General features: G+C 38.5%; 1 protein-coding gene across 4 annotated transcripts in view; it reads left to right on the plus strand.

The window, feature by feature from the left end:
* Positions 1-17,970, plus strand: part of AMPH (amphiphysin) — a 248,500-nt gene that overhangs the window by 110,990 nt on the left and 119,540 nt on the right. For all 4 annotated transcript variants that reach the window (XM_087436054.1, XM_087436005.1, XM_087435903.1 and 1 more), the window contains exon 2: positions 10,328-10,408. In XM_087436054.1, coding sequence (XP_087292180.1) covers positions 10,328-10,408 — 81 coding nt within the window. The remainder of the gene's footprint in view (positions 1-10,327; positions 10,409-17,970) is intronic.

Below are 17,970 nucleotides of genomic sequence, written 5' to 3' on the forward strand. Positions count from 1 at the left end.
TAGCAAATATTATGAACAATTAGTTTTAGAGTAGAATGAAACAATCAGTTTTTACTTATATATTTAGAATGACTACTATTTTCCTCCAAAGAAAATTTATTTCTTGAAGGAATCTGCACAAACTCTGATTTATTGGGTAAATACTTTGATACTTGGGTTTATTTAAAACTTTATAAACTGAGTCTAAGGAGGAATAAAAAGTATGAGCTAAGAAAATGTCTAGTAAAAAAAGACATGTTTATTGCTTATTTTGTTACCCAAGGAAATTGGTTTCTCTGTTTATTCCCAAAGTACAGTATTATCTTCTCCCCACCCTAGTTTTTAAACACAGCAAGTACGATTTGTTACTTATGTTTTGGTAAATTACTTTCCTCTGAAGAGATCGTTTACACATTTCTGATGATTGTTGCTTTAACCACAGCACGTGCTACCTCTTTCTTTTCCAGAATGCTTTTGTTTCAACCCAAAACAGTTCTGATTATTTGAGCAACATTAGAATGAGACCTGCCTGGGCATCTGATTTTTCCCATCTTCTGCGTGAGTCTAAGTGGGTTGCTTTCTTCCAGTTCACTCATTTTCCCTCTCCCCTCTTCACGTTACTTTCTGGAAAGCATTGTTGAATCAAATAATGCTTCTTTGCCAGAAAATGTGTTCCTTTAATTCATATTTCTTTTCCTGGGAGAAAATTTGGATTCATGGCCATCCAGGTTGTTCTGGAATAGTGGCAACTCCAGGCTTGTAACTGCATTAGATGGGCCTCACTCGGTTCTACTGCCTGCTGCTGTGTTTGCCAGGAGGGATGGGTGCAGTGAAGTTAGCATCGCAAAGTCAGGTGGGCCTGCGCCTGACCCTGCGTGCTGGTGAGATTCATGTTCCTTCCAGGAGAGTAGTCTCAACTAGTAGTGTAATGCCTATATATAAACAAATAGAAGTAAGATGATGGTAATAATAGTGGCTAACACCTAACAAACATTTAATATGTACCAGAAACTCTACTAAGTACTGTATCAGTTCCAGTTAATAATTTGAAACAATTCTATGAAGTAGGTAATGTTAGTATCCCATTATATTATATCCCTTTATACAATATAATAATATTATGTCCCATTTGACAGAGGAGAGGCCTGGAGAGGCTAGGTACTATGAAGTAGCACAGCCCATGTTACAACACAGACAAACTTGGATCTATCAGACATGCCACAGTGATAGCAAGATGGCAGGCTTTTAAACCCACTCCATCGATCCCCATCAATGCTCCCTCGATCCTCACCAAGAAACATATAGTCTACTTTAAAATGTGTGCTTGCAAACACAGCTTCAAAAGCTTTCCTGAGAACTTTCTCCTCTAAATGAGATTGCCACCTCTGAGCCCATCCATGCAGAAATTTTGGAGCTCCCACTGCTGTAAAGCCTGTGCTCTTAACACTGCTCTTTGAAGATGAGCCAAGTACAACACGAAAGTGAAATAAAATGTATTGACAAAGTCAGAGCAAGTGTATGAACTCTCAGTAGAATGGTATGTACTGCTTGGGTTAGAATCTTGGCTCCTCAGTAACTAGCTCTGTGACCCTGGGCAAGTTCCTTAAACTCAGTGTCTCATTTTTCTCATCGGTAAAGTGGGTATAATGGCCTCTACCCTATTGGGTTATTATGAAAATTAAATGAGTTAATGCGTCTGAAGTCTTTGGAAAAGTGCCTGGAGCACAGTAAAGCCCAGTTGCAGTGTTGTTATAGGAATAATAAGAAGCCCATAACTATAGGAGTTTTGGTACTAGGTTGAATGGGGAGAAGGTAATTCTATAACTCAGACTGGACTGGTCAGGCTTAATGGAGGATTTGGGAAGCTTCATGATTGAATAATGGGAGAGAGATTTTTGTAGGATGGGGATGATGGGAAGAGTCAATGTAGGAATGAAGTGTTGCTTAAAGAAAGCTTGGAGCTTTTAGGATCATAACTTTAAGTTAGGAATAGTAAATAGGTTTCAGCCCCCAGGCCAACTTAGATACCATGCAAAACTATTCTGAGGTCAAGTCTAGATTCAGCAGGATAGAATGCTGTGATAAATAAGGATTTCCAAAGGCACTGGAATGTGACAAGCCTGTATGCCAAATATTTGCTCTTCTACCTCTAAATGACTTTCTCAGGACTAGGACCTCGATCTCTAACTACCCTTCCAACCACTGCTCTTTCTGCTACATGCTGGCTCTCTTGATAGAGAAGAAGAATGTCAGGAGGGCATTGGGACTTTGGGATCCTTCATGAGAAACTAGGATTTGATTCAAGAAACCGTAGTAAGGACTTAAAGGAGGAAAATATCATGTCCAGAGGGATATATTAGAAAAGAGAGTTTGGAAACATTGGGAAAATGAAAAAAGAGGTGATGATGGTAGAATCTGATGGTTTAGCAAAGTAGGTCTGGCTGTACTTCAAGTAAAAGATTGAAAATGCATGGGAAAAAAAAAAAGGAGAGAGGGCCAGCTTGGTGGCATAGTGGTTAAGTTCACACTCTCTGCTTTGGCGGCCTGGGGTTCGCAGGTTTGGATCCTGGGCGCGGACCTACGCACCACTTATCAAGCTGCCCTGTGGCAGGCGTCCCACATATAAAGTAGAGGAAGATGGGCACGGATGTTAGCCCAGGGCCAGTCTTCCTCAGCAAAAAGAGGAGGATTGGCAACAGATGTTAACTCAGGGCTAACCTTCCTCACCAAAAAAAAAAGAGAAGAGAAACAGAAGTTTTCTTACAGGTAAGAAGAATCATCATGTGTTTTTTTTTTGTTTTGTTTTGTTTTTTTTGGTGAGGAAGATTGGCCTTGAGCTAACATCCGTGCCAGTCTTCCTCTGTTTTGTATGTGGGATGCTGCCACAGCATGACTTGACAAGTGGTGTGTGGGTCTGTACCTGAGATTCGAACCCGCGAACCCCGGCCTGCCGAAGCAGAGCGTGCAAACTCAACCACTACGCCATCCGGCTGGCCCCTCATCGTGGGTTTTGGTGGATTGATTGGATATGTTGAAATAAGCGCAGATAATTCAGCACCTGTTATAGATGCCACTGCTTATGACCACATTAAATGATGGTTAGAGAAGCTTGGCATTTATATTTCATATTATTATAGGCATCCGTTTTATTAGGTGGATCAGCCGTATGGTACTGTCTTTGTGGGGAAGGCCATGTGAGGAATGGGGTGGAAGAACTGGGTTTGAATCTGGGTTCTGCTGCTTGCAGCAGGAATGATCTTGGGCCTTGCCTGACTTCTGTGAGTCTCAGTTCGTTCATCTGTAAAATCGGGATGAGCAGGCTCCTGTGAGTCTCAGCTGAAATAATAGAAACAAAGTCCCTAATGCAGTGACTGGCCTGGAGAAGGCTCTTAGCAGAGACCGGATCCCTTCCTGCCTCTGTCCCATGCCCTTTCCGTCTCTTCTCTGTGGCTGCTGCCGTCAAAGGCAGCTGGTATCAAGATGTGGGTGTGCTATAACTCAAGGAGCTCTGGATCCTTTATTATTTTCCTTAGAAGAGAGAGTGTGAGCTTTTATCTCTCTTTACACTCACGAGCAGTTTTTTGTTGTTGTTTTTGCTATTTTAGTTATACTGTACAATTTCTAGAAACGTAAAAAGCAAAGAACGATGATTTGAAATTTAAATAAAGGACTTTCTGCAAGAGGTCTGCGAAATATCCCCTCTATGGTTGTGGATATATAGGCTAGAAGACACGGCTTCCTTAGGGTATAGTAGCCTTCAGGAATCTCAAATGAGAAGATGAGAATAATAGTTATCACGTGTAAATCCTATTTGCTTCCCATGAGAAGGAAAAGGCTATATGGGTGGGTGGTGACAGAGGTATCAGACCTCAGAAAGGGAATTTTCCTGAGAGTCTCCAATAAGTCACCTACTATGTGATGCTATTTCCTCTGCTGTCGTGTGGATAAAGTAAGTACCAGATATGAGGGTTGTGCAAACTAAAGAGGAGATATGTCAATCACTCTCCCCAGTTTCAGGCCCATAGTGGATGCTTCATATTGTTTCTTTTCTCCCGTTCTCTGAGACAAGAGTGCCTTTGCACTAACAGATGAAGCTGTAGAACCGAGGATTAGACTGTTGCTGCTTGTCCAGAAGAGTTTGATAACATTCCTCGGCCTTTGTGAACTGATGCCATCAGATGAGCTGTTGCTATTTCCCCATGACTTACTTCATCTAGAGTAACTAAAAATTTATGAGTGAGTAGATTTTAAGAATTAGGAAAAACAATTCATGAGGTAAATGCTAGGTATCTTTCTCCTGTTACTTTAGTTTTTTAATTTGTTTGTTTTGTGGTGGGAGGTCATTTGGGAGTCATAGTTTTAAAAATTTTTTTAAAAAGGTAAAGGGGAAAACAAGAAATTAAGCAAACTTCCTCTTTCTTTTTTTTAAAAAATATTTTGGTATATTTATTACAGATAATTTTTTTATACACCTTTATTAAGGTATATCATAAATACCATAAAATTCACCCTTTTAAGTGTAGAATTCAGTGATTTACAGAACTGTGTAACCATCATCATAATTCGATTTTTAAAAATTATTTTATTGAGGTCGTGTTGGATTATAATATTGTGTAAATTTTATGCCTACATCACTAAATTTCAGTTTCTGTATAGACTGCATCGTGTTCACCACCAACAGTCCAGTTTTTATTCATTACCATACATATGTGCCCCTTTACCCTTTTCACCCTCCCCCCACGCCCTTCTCCTCTGGTAACCACTAATCTGTTCTCCTTAGCTGTGTGTTTGTTTATCTTCCACATACAAGTGAGATCATACGATATTTGTCTTTCTCTGTCTGACTTATTTTGCCTATCATAATACTCTCAAGGTTGATCCATCTTGTCCCAAATGGCACAATTTTGTCTTTTTTATGGCTGAGTAGTATTCCCTTGTATGTATATACCACGTCTTCTTTCTTCATTCATCCATTGATGGGAACTTTGGTTGCTTCTATGTCTTGGCTATTGTGAATAATGCTTTGATGAACATAAGAGTGTGTATATGTTTTTGAATGATTGATTTCATATTCTTTGGGTAAATACCCAGTAGTAGAATACCTGGGTCATATGGTATTTCTATTTTTAATTTTTTGAGAAATCTCCATGCTGTTTTCCATAGTGGCTGTGTCAGTTTGCATTCCCACCAGCAGTGTATGAGGGTTCCCTTTTTCTCCACGTCCTCTCCAACACTTGTTATTTCTTGCCATGTTAATTATAGCTATTCTGACAGGTGTGAGGTGATAGCTCATTGTAGTTTTGATTTGTATTTCCCTAATAATTAGTGATGTTGAACATCTTTTCATGTACCTGTTGGCCATCTGTATGTCTTCTTTGGAAAAATGTCTGTTCATATCCTCTGCCCATTTTTTGATCAGGTTGTTTGTTCTTTTGTTATTGGGTTATAGGAGTTCTTTACATATTTTGGAAGTTAACCCCTTATCTGATATATGATTTGCAAATATTTTCTCCCAGTTGGTGGGTTGTCTTTTCATTTTATTGATGGTTTCCTTTGCTATGCAGAAGCTTTTCAGTCTGATGTAGTCCCATTTGTTCATTTTTTCTTTTGTTTCCCTTGTCTGAGGAGACATGGTATTCAAAAAGACACTGCTAAACCTAAGTGCCCATCAAGGGACGAATGGATAAAGAAGCTGTGGTATATATACACAATGGAATACTACTCAGCCATAAGAAACGATGAAATCCAGCCACTTGTGACAACATGGATGGACATTGAGGGTATTATGCAAAGTGAAATAAGTCAGAGGGGGAAGGTCAAATACCATATGACTTCCTTCATTAAGTAGTAGATAATAGCAACAATAAACAAACACATAGAGACAGAGATTGGATTGGTGGTTACCAGAGGGGAAGGGGGGAGGGAGGAGGGTGAAAGGGATAATTTGGCACATGTGTGTGGTGATGGGTTGTAATTAGTATTTGGGTGGTGAACATGATGTAATCTATTCAGAAATAGAAGTATAATGATGTACACCTGAAATTTATACAATGTTATAAACCAATGTTACTGCAATAAACAAACAAACAAACAAACAAAAAAAGACACTGCTAAGACTGATGTCAAAGAGTGTACTGCTTATATTTTCTTCTAAGAATTTTATGGTTTCAGGTCTTCTGTTCACGTCTTTAATTCATTTTGAGTTAATTTTTATGTACGGTGTAAGACAATGGTCTACTTTCATTCTTTTGCATGTTGCTGTCTGGTTTTCCCAACACTGTTTATTGAAGAGACTTTTCTTTCTCCATTGTATGTTCTTGGCTCCTTTGTCAAAGATTAGCTGTCCGTAGATGTGTAGTTTTATTTCTGGACTTTCAGTTCTGTTCCATTGATCTGTGTGTCTGTTTTACTGCCAGTACCATGCTGTTTTGGTCACTGTAGCTTTGTAGTATATTTTGATTTCAGAGAGTGTGATACCTCCAACTTTGTTCTTTTTTCTGAGGATAGATTTGGCTATTGTTCCATATAAATTTTAGGATTCTTTGTTCTATTTCCGTGAAGAATGGCATTGGGATTCTGATTGGGATCGCATTGAATCTGTAGATTGCTTTAGGTGATATGGACATTTTAAGTATGTTAATTCTTCCAATACAGGAGCACAGAATATCTTTCCATTTCTTTGTGTCTTTGATTTCTTTCAACAATGTCTTATAGTTTTCAGTGCATAGGTCTTTCACCTCTTGGTTAAATTTTTTCCTAGGTATTTTATTCTTTTTGTTGCAATTGTAGATGGAATTGTATTCTCGATTTTTCTTTCTGCTAATGCATTGCTGGTGTATAGAAATATAACTGACTTTTATATGTTGATTTTGTACCCTACAACTTTATTATTTTCATTGATTATGTCTAATAGTTTTTTGGTGGATTCTTTAGGGTTTTCCATGTGTAAAATCATGTCATCCACAGATAGTGACTGTTTTACATCTTCCCTTCCAATTTGGATACCTTTTATTTCCGTTTCTTGCCTAATTGCTCTAGCTAGCTTTTCCAATACTATGTTGAAGAAGAGTGGCAAAAGTGGGCATCCTTGTTTTGTTTCTATTCTTGGGGGAATAGCTTTCAGTTTTTCACCATTGAGTATGATGTTGGCTGTGAGTTTGTCATATATGGCCTTTATTGTACTGAGGTACTTTCCTCATGTATCCATTTTATTGAGAATCTTTATCATAAATGGATGCTGTATCTTGTCAAATGCTTTCTCTGCATCTATCGAGATGACATGTGATTTTTATGCTTCCTTTTGTTAATGTGGTGTATCACATTGATTGGTTTGTGGATGTTGAACCATCCCTGCGTCCGTGGAATAAGTCCCACTTGATTGTGGTGTTATGATCCTTTTAATTTATTGTTGTCTTTGGTTTGCTAATATTTTGTTGAGGATTTTTGCATCCACCTTCATCAATGATATTGGCTTGTAAATTTCCTTTTTTATGTTGTCCTTATCTGGTTTTCGTATCAGGGTAATGTTGATCTCATAAATGAGTTAGGAAGCATCACGTCTTCAATTTTCTGCAATAGTTTGAGAAGGATAGGTATTAAATCTTCTTTGAATGTTTGGTAGAATTCACCACGGAAGCTATCTGGTCCTGGACTTTTGTTTTTTGGGAGGTTTTTGATTAATGTTTCAATTTCTTTACTCGTGTTTGGTCAATTCGGATTCTTTTTCTTCTTAATTCAGTTTTGGGAAGTTATATGAGTCTACGAATTTATCCATTTCTTCTAGATTATCCAATTTGTTGGTGCATAGCTTTTCATATTCTCTTATAATCCTTTGTATTTCTGTGGTGTCCATTGTAATTTCTCCTTTTTCCTTTTTGATTTTATTTATTTGAATCTTCTCTCTTTTTTTCTTAGTGAGTGTGTCTAGGGGTTTGTCAATTTTGTTTATCTTCTCAAAGAACAAGGTCTTAGTTTTATTGATCCTTTCTATCATTTTTTTAGTCTCTATTTCATTTATTTCTGCTCTGAGTTTTATTATTTCCTTCCTTCTACTGACTTTGGGCTTTGTTTGTTTTTCTTTTTCTAGGTATTTTAGGTATAGTGTAAGATTGTTTATTTGAGATTTTTCTTGTTTGTTGAGATAGGCCTGTATTGCTATAAATTTCCCTCTTAGTACTGCTTTTGCTGCATCCTGTAAGTTTTTGTATGTTGTGTTTTCATTTTCATTTGTATCCAGGTATTTTTTGATTTCTCCTTTGATTTATTCATTGATCCAGTGGTTGTTCAGTAGCATGTTGTTTAGTTTCCACATATCTGTGACCCTCCCAGCTTTTTCCTAGTTTCATAGCATTATGGTCAGAAAAGATGCTTGATATGATTTAAATCTTAAGTTTATTGAGGCTTGCTTTGTTTCCCAGCATATGGTCTATGTTTGAGAATTTTCCACGTGCACTTGAGAAGAGTGTGTATTCTGCTATTTTTGGATGGAATGTTCTATGTATATCTATTGAATTCCTCTGGTCTAGTGTTTCATTTAAGACCGCTGTTTCCTTGTTCACTTTCTGTCTGGATGACTTATGTGTTGACGTAAGTAAGATGTTAAAGGCCTCCACATTATTGTGTTGCTGTCAATTTCTCCCTTTAGTCCTGTTAATAGTAACAATATCTTATGTTTACATAACTCTTCTAGGTGGATCCTCTCATTACAGTTTTTCAAAAGTTAAAGACAAGATTTTCATATAAACATAAAATACACATGTCAAAGATTTTATTCAGCTCATTAATTAATGAAGCATCCAGTATGATGTTAAAACTGATTCAAACTGAGGAGCTGGGTATTTAGAGACTATTTAATAAAGAGATTTTAGAATAAGATTGCTGAGTTAGATACAGAACTGTTTAATGTTTTACAGGGTCATAAACTGTAATCTTTGGCATTATCTTTTCTGTTGGACAGAAATGATTTGCATCTGTTTCTAACAAAAATCTTCAAGTTAACCTCTGTCCCTATGAAGTTGTAAAATAGCCCAGTCAACAGATAGGTGATCAGAAGTGTAAGTACAGCACTGCATTAAAGGACACCCAGTGATCTCCTTTGTCTCTCTCCAAGTTTTAGGTGGTTTTAGTGAGTCATTGAAAGGCCTCATTAAAACTTCTTAATTTGTACAAGGTTATAGCTTTGATTTTAGGAAATAAATTAACATAATCTGATGTAAAACATTGCCATAGAAAGTGCTTTATATGAGTATATATTTTAATACCTGAATGTTTATGTTTCATAAAAATATATTTGGTGCTGCCGTAGGGTGTATGTATTCTGAGAAGTCAATGTTTATTGAGTTTTTATAATCTTAAACAAGTTGGTGTTTTCAATACTAGATATGGGAATCTTGAATAATGAACCTAGTTGTGGCTCTCAGGATCCTTCTGCTCTTCTGCTGTATCTCTAAGAGCGACTTCTTCTGATAACCAGTCCTATGCTCTAAGAAAACAGAACTACTCACGCTCAGTCCCGCAATACATAATGATTTTTCCAGTGATCTTTGCTTAGGCTGCTTCCTTGGCTGGAATGTACTCTGCCACATTCCTGTCTGCTGGAACTTCCAGTACAATTTGAATAACCTCCACAAAGCGTTCCCTAAAGACCTCAGCTCTAAGGGATGTTGCCAGTAACACTTTGCAACCCCCTCAGTTTGCTTATTACACATTGTCTTTGATTTATTTGTGAACCTGCCTCGTCTACCCCACTAGATTCTAAGTTTCTTAAGATTAAGTGCTGGGGCCTTGTTTTGTTTGTCTTTGTATTTCTGGATGACCAGTACTTACCATGGGGCCTTGTGTATCCCAGTGCCACTTTGAGAGTTTATTGAATTGAAGCCAATATCGGAAGATGGTGGGGGAGAATATACCATGTGCCTGGCTCCAGTAATTGTAATACCATCCCATGAAGTAAGTTAATAATTTAGTTGAGTAGCTTTGGTTCACTATTTAACAAACAATTGAGTACCTATTATACATCAAGCATTGTGCCAGATGCTTTGGCCAAAAAGACAAGGTGCAGCTGTAGTCTTTAAGTCATATATAGCCTACTGGAGAAAAAAGACATGTAAATAAGTAAATACAATGTAGCATGACAGTTGCTCAGAGTCACACAGCCTGTGAGTGATGTGGTTGTGATTAAAATCCAAGTCTGTTGAATTCCAAAGCCACCAAGCCAAGATGCTTCCAGAACAGAAAAACTAGCTGTGCTGAGAGTGACATCTCCTTAAAAGAGCAAAACAACAACCTTGCTCTGCCTATTATTTGAAAACATTATTAATCAAACCATTTTGTTTTATTTGCAAACTAGGTCCTTCAGAAGCTTGGGAAAGCTGATGAGACAAAAGACGAACAGTTTGAAGAATATGTCCAGAACTTCAAACGGCAAGAGGTAAGTACATTTATCTAGATTCTGGAGTGGGAAATGGAGGGACTGTATTTGTGTTTTAATATATAATTAAAATGCTTTAAGGTTGAAGAAAGAACTTCTTCGTTGGGGTTGGCATTAACTTGAGGGTTAACACTTGCTGATTCTGTAGACTTTCTTGTGGAAGGCGAAGGAAGAGGCAGTAGGCACTGCAGGAAGATTTGTGTTTTAGAATCTCAGGAGATTAAGACTTTGCTTCTCTGAAGCTCTTTAATACGGCTTACTAATCTAAAGGAAAGATGATGTTTTTGGTGGTTTATATTCCACTCAGTATTAGAGAAGCAGTGGTTAAATACTTCTGGCAAAATTACTTCAATTGTTGCCTGCTTCAAGATCGTGCATTCTCAGCAGGGATTATATCTCCCTCAAGGGGATGAAAATTGGTTCTTGGTGGGTGAAAGAAATCATACTTTTTTAACGTGTATATGTCATGAAACAGATATATAGTATATCTATGGTATTAAAATTGTACGAGGGGGATCCGATTAGGAAAAAAATGTCTAGAAAGGCTCTTCAGGGGAGGCAATAATGAAAAAAAAGATGAAAAACACAGTTTGTGATGTTTGTTTCTTTAATGGGCTGCTATGTGTTCAACAGATGCATAGATAGATAAACAAACTTTTTGAAATGGTCTGTTTGTATCTCCAAGGCTTTGATAGTTGGCTAGCATATCACTCTTTAGAGAGCATGCACGAGGATCAGGGACACAGGAGATACAAGCTGGGCCTTCTGAGGTTAGAACCCTCAAATCTGGAGATCATTCTAGAGGTGGGGTAGAAAGAAGGCTGGGCTAGCAGACTCTGTAAAATGGGGTTTGGACATGGGGATAATGTGAGGACGTGGATTTATTTTTCTACTGTCATTGGAGCTACCAGTGTTGGCAGAGGAAATTGTGGCCTCAAGGATGAGTATGTGTGGCTTCAGGGATGACAACCAGTCATGGAAGATCATCACAGGTTTTGTTTCACCTCCTTTACTTGTTTTACTCCTTTACTCTGTTTGCAGGTCCCTGATCATGGAGGTTTCTTTCTTCTATATGTGTATCAGGGTTCCCACTGTTTTCTCACTGGTGACATGCTATTTCTTTTCCTCACCAACAGGGGTTGTAAAATCCAGTAGGTGTAGAGCCAGTTATACCAGCCTCCACCAGAACACATTCCTGAATGCCTCCAGTTTCATCCCAACACTAAGGGTTGACGTGTGCAGACAGAAACTCAATTTGCTATGAACGATGGCAGTCTCGTTCATCTGAAAATGAAGAAAAAGAGAGGGAATTTGGAGAAGAAAACAGTAATAGAGAGAAAAATAGATCATGTCCACATAACTGAGTATTAGAGAGAGCTTTGAATTAATGAAGGTGGAAAAGAGAATTCCTAGGGAAATGTTAGATCTAGGCCCATAGAAGAAGTTGTCACCCAGGCTCCTCCAGGACTCCACGTCTCCTTATGTTCTCATTTGATGAGTTCTCATGCATTCTCTCATGCATTTGGATAACACTCATACAGATCATTGTCTTGGACTGCAGCAACTTCCCACAGAAAAACTTGTCAATCAGTGCCCTGTTACTTTGAAGGGCAATCCCGAATGTCTGCTTTATGGATTGGATTTGGATAGAAGTGACTCATGTTTACAGTTTTCCCTACTTGAGGATTCATACTCTACCCTTTGAAACCTAGTCTTCCTGTCTGGTGTGTCCCTATGGAGCTAATTAGTTCTTTCTTCTTGGACTGTTTTCTCTATGACTTTTATGGCATTATGATGTTGTTAGCACCCCAGAAGGCTAATTTGGGGAAGCATGAAGTTCAGGAATGCATTCATGACTAGGAAGCACTTTGCTTTTTCCAATTACAGTGAATTTTTATTACTCTTTTTGGACTTTATTGACTGAATCAGATGAGGATTGTTTTTTGTCTAAGGTATTAGGGAAAAGTGCAATTGGATAAATCATCAACTTCATTGGTTAAGTGATCTGTGCCACTAAGAGCAGCAGCATGGGGTGACTTTATAATGCTGTCCTGTAATCGATTCCTGTCACTATACACATTTTCAAATGTTATGGAGAAAATAGTATACTATATTATCATTCTTGAAGACAAACACCTTAGATCTCTCAAGAACATTAGCAGATTTTAAGATCTGGGTAAAACTTCAAAATTTGGGGAAATTTGAGCAAGCAGTTCTACTTTATGAGTGAAATAAATAAATAGAAATATAGAAATAGCATTTCTCAGGAAATCTCCTGAGCCCCTTTGGTTCCCCTTGCAAATATTTTTGCATCAAAAACATCTTGCATTTGCACATATTCATTTTGATATTTTTTGTTTTAATCAGAAAGAGTAAATTTATAGTCATTTTAGTGCAGTGAGGAGGGAGGGTACCTTACCCCAGTCTGTATTTTAGAGGGAGAGAAGGTGAAAAGGAAAGAGTGGGAGGAAAGTAAGGAGAGAGATTTATTAATTTTCTATAGAAACAAAGTAAAGATTGGGAAGAATAGCTGAAGGCTGAAATTATTAATGCTCTATAGAGGGAATAATGTGTCCCTTTAACCCCCAATATGTATCGGTGACCAATTCACACCTGTTGCGTATGCTGAATAAGGTGTGGTGCTTATGTAGAAACATTAGGCTAGGAAGAAGGATCTATCAAGATTGTGGTGACCTCTACAAGGCCTATTATTTTTAGTATTAATGTAATGGTGAATCATTACTTTAAAGGCAGAAGCCATTATCTAAAGGCAGCATACTCTGAAGACAGTATCTGACTTAGGAAATCTAGATTTCATATTTTTTTCTGTGAATATATATTTTTCAAATCCAATACAGACACTATTTATAGTATAAAATGAACTATATTTGGATTTGTGCATTATGTGATAGCTGTCTGACCACACTCAATTAATACTTGATAAAAAGTAGACCCTTCTAGAATGTTCTAGAAAGTGTTCAAACATTTTGAGTCCTGATCTTGCTTTTAAATTCCCTTTAATAAAATCATAAGGATCCTCATAGTTATTCATATATTCTCTGCTTTTTCATGTTGGAAACAAAGGTGGCAGAAAGGTCTATATTTGAACTCTAGCTTGAGGCTTAGCTTTTATTTAATTCCAACCCCAAATTTTCTTTTTGATCCCAAACTTCTTTTCCTAAAAGGTGGTTTATGTTAGACTGAGAGTGTGGATGCAGGGTCTGTTCCTACTCTCTCGGTTGTCCATTGGACTCCCCGTTGCAGTAGTTTTTGAGGTCTAGGTTTCATAAACTGCTCAGTTAGGACAGGAGCAAAGGGGAAAGTAGAGCAAAAGGGACTAAAGTGAGCTTCTCTGCAGAGAACTCTTGAATTTCCATGATGATGAGCACTAAGGAGAGCAAGGGTTATAGAAATCCAGCAGGAGGAACAGAATCTGATTTCAACATTTCTTCCTTAGAGGGTTTTTTTTCTTTTCTATTTTTCCTCTCTTACCAGAGCTGCTAATAAGTAGCAGAATTGATGGTGTGAACATTAACTCCTTTTGGTTGACTGGGTTGCCTGCTGACAGATCCATTAATGAGCAGAGAAGAGGAGGTGGAAGGAAGGTCCTTGGCCTCCCTGCCTCATTCTTGTTAATAAACTTGCCCTCTAAGATGCCACACCTATGGCAAGTGTGCTAATTCCAACAATAAAATAACCCAGGGGCTGGTTGGACCCAGACAACCAGCTTTGATCCCATTTTTGTGGGCACAGATGTGAGCACCCCATGGAGGTGCGATCTGTGAACAATACTTCAAATAAAGGACAAGGGAGTCTCACTTCTCACATTGCCATAGCTTCTCATTCCCTGTTTTAAATGCCATAGCTTCTCATTCCCTGTTTTAAATACCATAGCTGTGTAGTTTTTGGCTTCTCTCCATGCCTGCCACCAAGTAACAGCCTAACTTTGGTGTAATACAAATGAAGAAGAAAAGAAATACCAGGACCTTACAGTCCTCTCCAATGATGAGAATTCGGAACCGGCGGTGCCATTTATGAGGATGGTCCAGTGACTGTGTGAAAGCTGGAGCACGTCCTCTTCCTGATCGCTCCTCTGCACAGGGATCCTGTTCGCCTGCTTTTTTCTTTTTCTCTCCACAGGACCTAGTGCTTTGCGCATAAGCTTTAAAATATTTGTTAAACCTGAAGCTGAACTAGTGGCAGAAATGATTATCTTGAGCACATTCCTAGAGCATGTTTTTATTTCTGGGATGGAAGAGATGTTGAATATTGTGTGAATTTTTGTAAGCAGTTTCATGACATTTTTACAACATACTTATATAAATAATTAAAAATAATTATAGAAGAGAACTTTCTAAAAAGAGTGTAAATACACAATATACTCCCACAGTGTGTTAAAGTGTGGATAAAATTTTTATTTATGGCAAATCATATTTACATTCTGAAAATTTTTGCAATTTGCTTGAGCAAATAGGCCTAGCCAAGTACCTTAGAATCATTATTTTTTTTTTCCCACAGACGATGATCTGAATATGTCAGTGTATCCACCTTTCATTATGTTAATAGTGACCATCTTCTGAAAATGCTACTGCCTTCATTAAATGTGAGCTTCTCAGGTCTGTTTTGAATAATGGTCCAATTCTAAATGGCAGCGTCCTGGCCCAGAGTGTGGAGAACTTCCGTCAGCCACAGAGCCTCCTGTCGGGTCACTAGACCTTCTGGAATCTTGAGTAAGAACCTCAGGTGGCGAGTTTTGTGGGCACCAGAACAGTGGTTTTCAAACTTTAGCTGCATCAGAATCACCTGGAAGGCTAGGTACAGCATGGGTTGCTGGGCCCTGCCCCTAGACTTTCCAATTCAGTCGATCTGGGATGAGGCCTGAGAGTCTGCATTTCTGACAAGTTCCTAGGTGATGCCACTGAAGCTTCTTGTTGAAATTAGGTCTTACTCTGATGGTTGCTAAATGGTGATTTTTTAAAAATTCCTTTTACACTAATCAATTAGTATTCTACTCTCTGGTAAAACTTTCTCTTCTCCCGTAATTAATTAACGTCAGTATGGACTTATGGATTCTGCTTTTATTCAGTGGGTTATAACACATTATTATTATTATTATTAGCTGTTTTGAAGCACAATTGTCCCACATTTGGCCAGTTGGTACTCCTAGGAGTTGACTCCTGTGTCCCTTTCACATGTCCTCTTCATTCTTGGAGAACTCTTTTTACTTTTTGGCACAAGGTGTTCCAGGTTCATGTCATGCTTTTCTTTACCCAGCCTTGGAATCAGCCGTTTCTTCAAGGAGTCTGGTTTCTTTCAGTGGAGAATGGCATTGAGAAACCAAGATCTGGATGTGAGGTATACTCTGTGCCTCTAGGGTATCATGCTTTTAGGCCTTCTAAGTGGACAGAATACACACACGTGTATTTACACACACAGACATCTATACTATTTATTTCTCATCTATCTGAAACCAGGACATCTCTAATTACTCCTGCTTTAATTGAACCTTCCCTCTTTCCATATTTGTACCTCCTTCTTTGAGAGTGAGAAATCTGGCTTCCGTTATTCTCAATATACATATTTATTTGTGCAGTCTCCTTTGTGTAACCCATCTTCTGACTATGTGGGCCATCTCCTCATCTCCTGTGTTGCACCAGTCAGAAGTGTTCCCTGCTCTCTGGCTGTGGGCTGATACATATCAGCCTGCACTTTTCCCCTCCCCTCTACTCCAGAGGCCTGCTGGCGGAGACTCACCACCCACTTGGTGCACCAGCCGAGAGGTCCCCTTGCCTGGTGGTGTGCCTGCTGAGAGTTCTCTCTGCCCTGGCTTCTGGCACATGACTTCTGAGAGTTTCCCCGCCTATCTCCACTAACTCTGGCTGTGCTCCAGTGGAAATAACTCAATTGTTAAATGTTGGCATCTAATTCAATTTTATAATGGGGTCTATAAAAAAACAACAAAATCATGTCTGTGGGACAAAATTGACTCATGGACTACACTATGCTCAATGTATCCGCATTACTGTACATGTAAGTATACTAAATAATAAGCATTGTTAGTATCCTAAAAGAAAGGTAGCAGTTAATATAGTCTGTTAACTTACTGGGCAATCTTCTTTTTAGACTTTAATAGGGTGATAGTTATCAACTATAAATGTATGGTTTGGTGCATTTACCCTTAAAGATTAGAATGTGGTCCCCCTGCCCCCATCAGGAATTTCTTATGAGAGGTGTGGTAGTGAATTTCATAGGATGGTAGAATTGGCCCTAATTACCCTTTTTCTCTTGTGGCCACTGAGGGAAACAACAGTAAAATTCTCAATGCTGGGATGAGGGCTTACTCATGCCAGGGCAGCTCTGGTGCAAATTACGGGTTTATTATTTATAGAGCATATTCCTCCTGTTGTCTATTTTTTTGGTGGGGGGTGGTGGGGAAGATTAGCCCTGAGCTAACATCCGTTGCAAATCCTCCTCTTTTTCCTGAGGAAAATTGGCCCTTAGCTAACATCTGTGCCCATCTTCCTCTATTTTATATGTGGGATGCCTGCCACAGCATGGCCTGACAAGCAGTGCGTAGATCCGCGCCCGGGATCTGAGCCTGCGAACCCCAGGCCGCCAAAGCGGAGTGCATGGGCTTAACCACTGTGCCACCAGGAGGCCCACCTGTTGTCTATTTTTAATACTTTTATTTAAAATAGACATTATTTGAGATCATGTATTTGAGAAAAGAAATCATTTGTTCAGGGCCAAGGGAAGGTGGAAAAATAAAATATTTAAATTATGTTAACACAAAGCAGGGCTCTTAAAGATCACAGTGTGGTCAAAATATTGGAAATGTAGTGTCATGATATTCAGGACATTCGTTAATGGTGTGTTATTAAGTGTCTGGTTGCCTTCATGCTCAGTTTCTGCCCTTTGGTAGATATCTTTTGGCAGAACACAACAAACTTTAAATTGGATGAGGCTTATATGGGTCCTTTATGTAATAGACAAGGTTGGTAGAGGGAAAGGGAAGTGTTTTGATGCTGGGTGAAAACCTGCCAAGGTCTTAAATGGACATGGCAGACCAGGAGGACAGAATTCTGGTGACATTTCAGCAAAGAGTGTGTAAGGAAAACTCTTACTGAAACTCATCCCTCATATGAAATCTCTTGAACAGAGAAGGAATAGTCTGTAGATTAAGAAAGCAGCATAAAAATGGGGTGGGTGATAACTCTTTTTTTCCTTTAATGGAGTATAATAAAACAAGAAGTGATGCTGGAGGGGTGTGTTATACTCAATCTGCACTTACCCAAAAACCTCTCTACCAATTCTTTAAAAAGGAGTTGGTACATTTTAACTCAGAAAAATCTCTGACCTTCTGTCTGGATTAGTTCCTGTAATTTACCCTCATAAGAATATGTATTTGCATGACTTGGAGTAAATTCTACTTGGTCAGTCTCTGTCTTGATTCAGTCCCCTGCTCTTTAGGACATGAATTATTTGTAGCCTCAAATTGCCTTGGGCTTCCTCTCACATTCAGAGCACTAAACTTTCCTCTAGCTGTACCCTTTAGTATTTGG

Source organism: Ceratotherium simum, chromosome 1 (genome assembly GCF_057802395.1).
Source record: "Ceratotherium simum simum isolate JZ-2026a chromosome 1, ASM5780239v1, whole genome shotgun sequence".
NCBI lineage: Eukaryota > Metazoa > Chordata > Mammalia > Perissodactyla > Rhinocerotidae > Ceratotherium > Ceratotherium simum.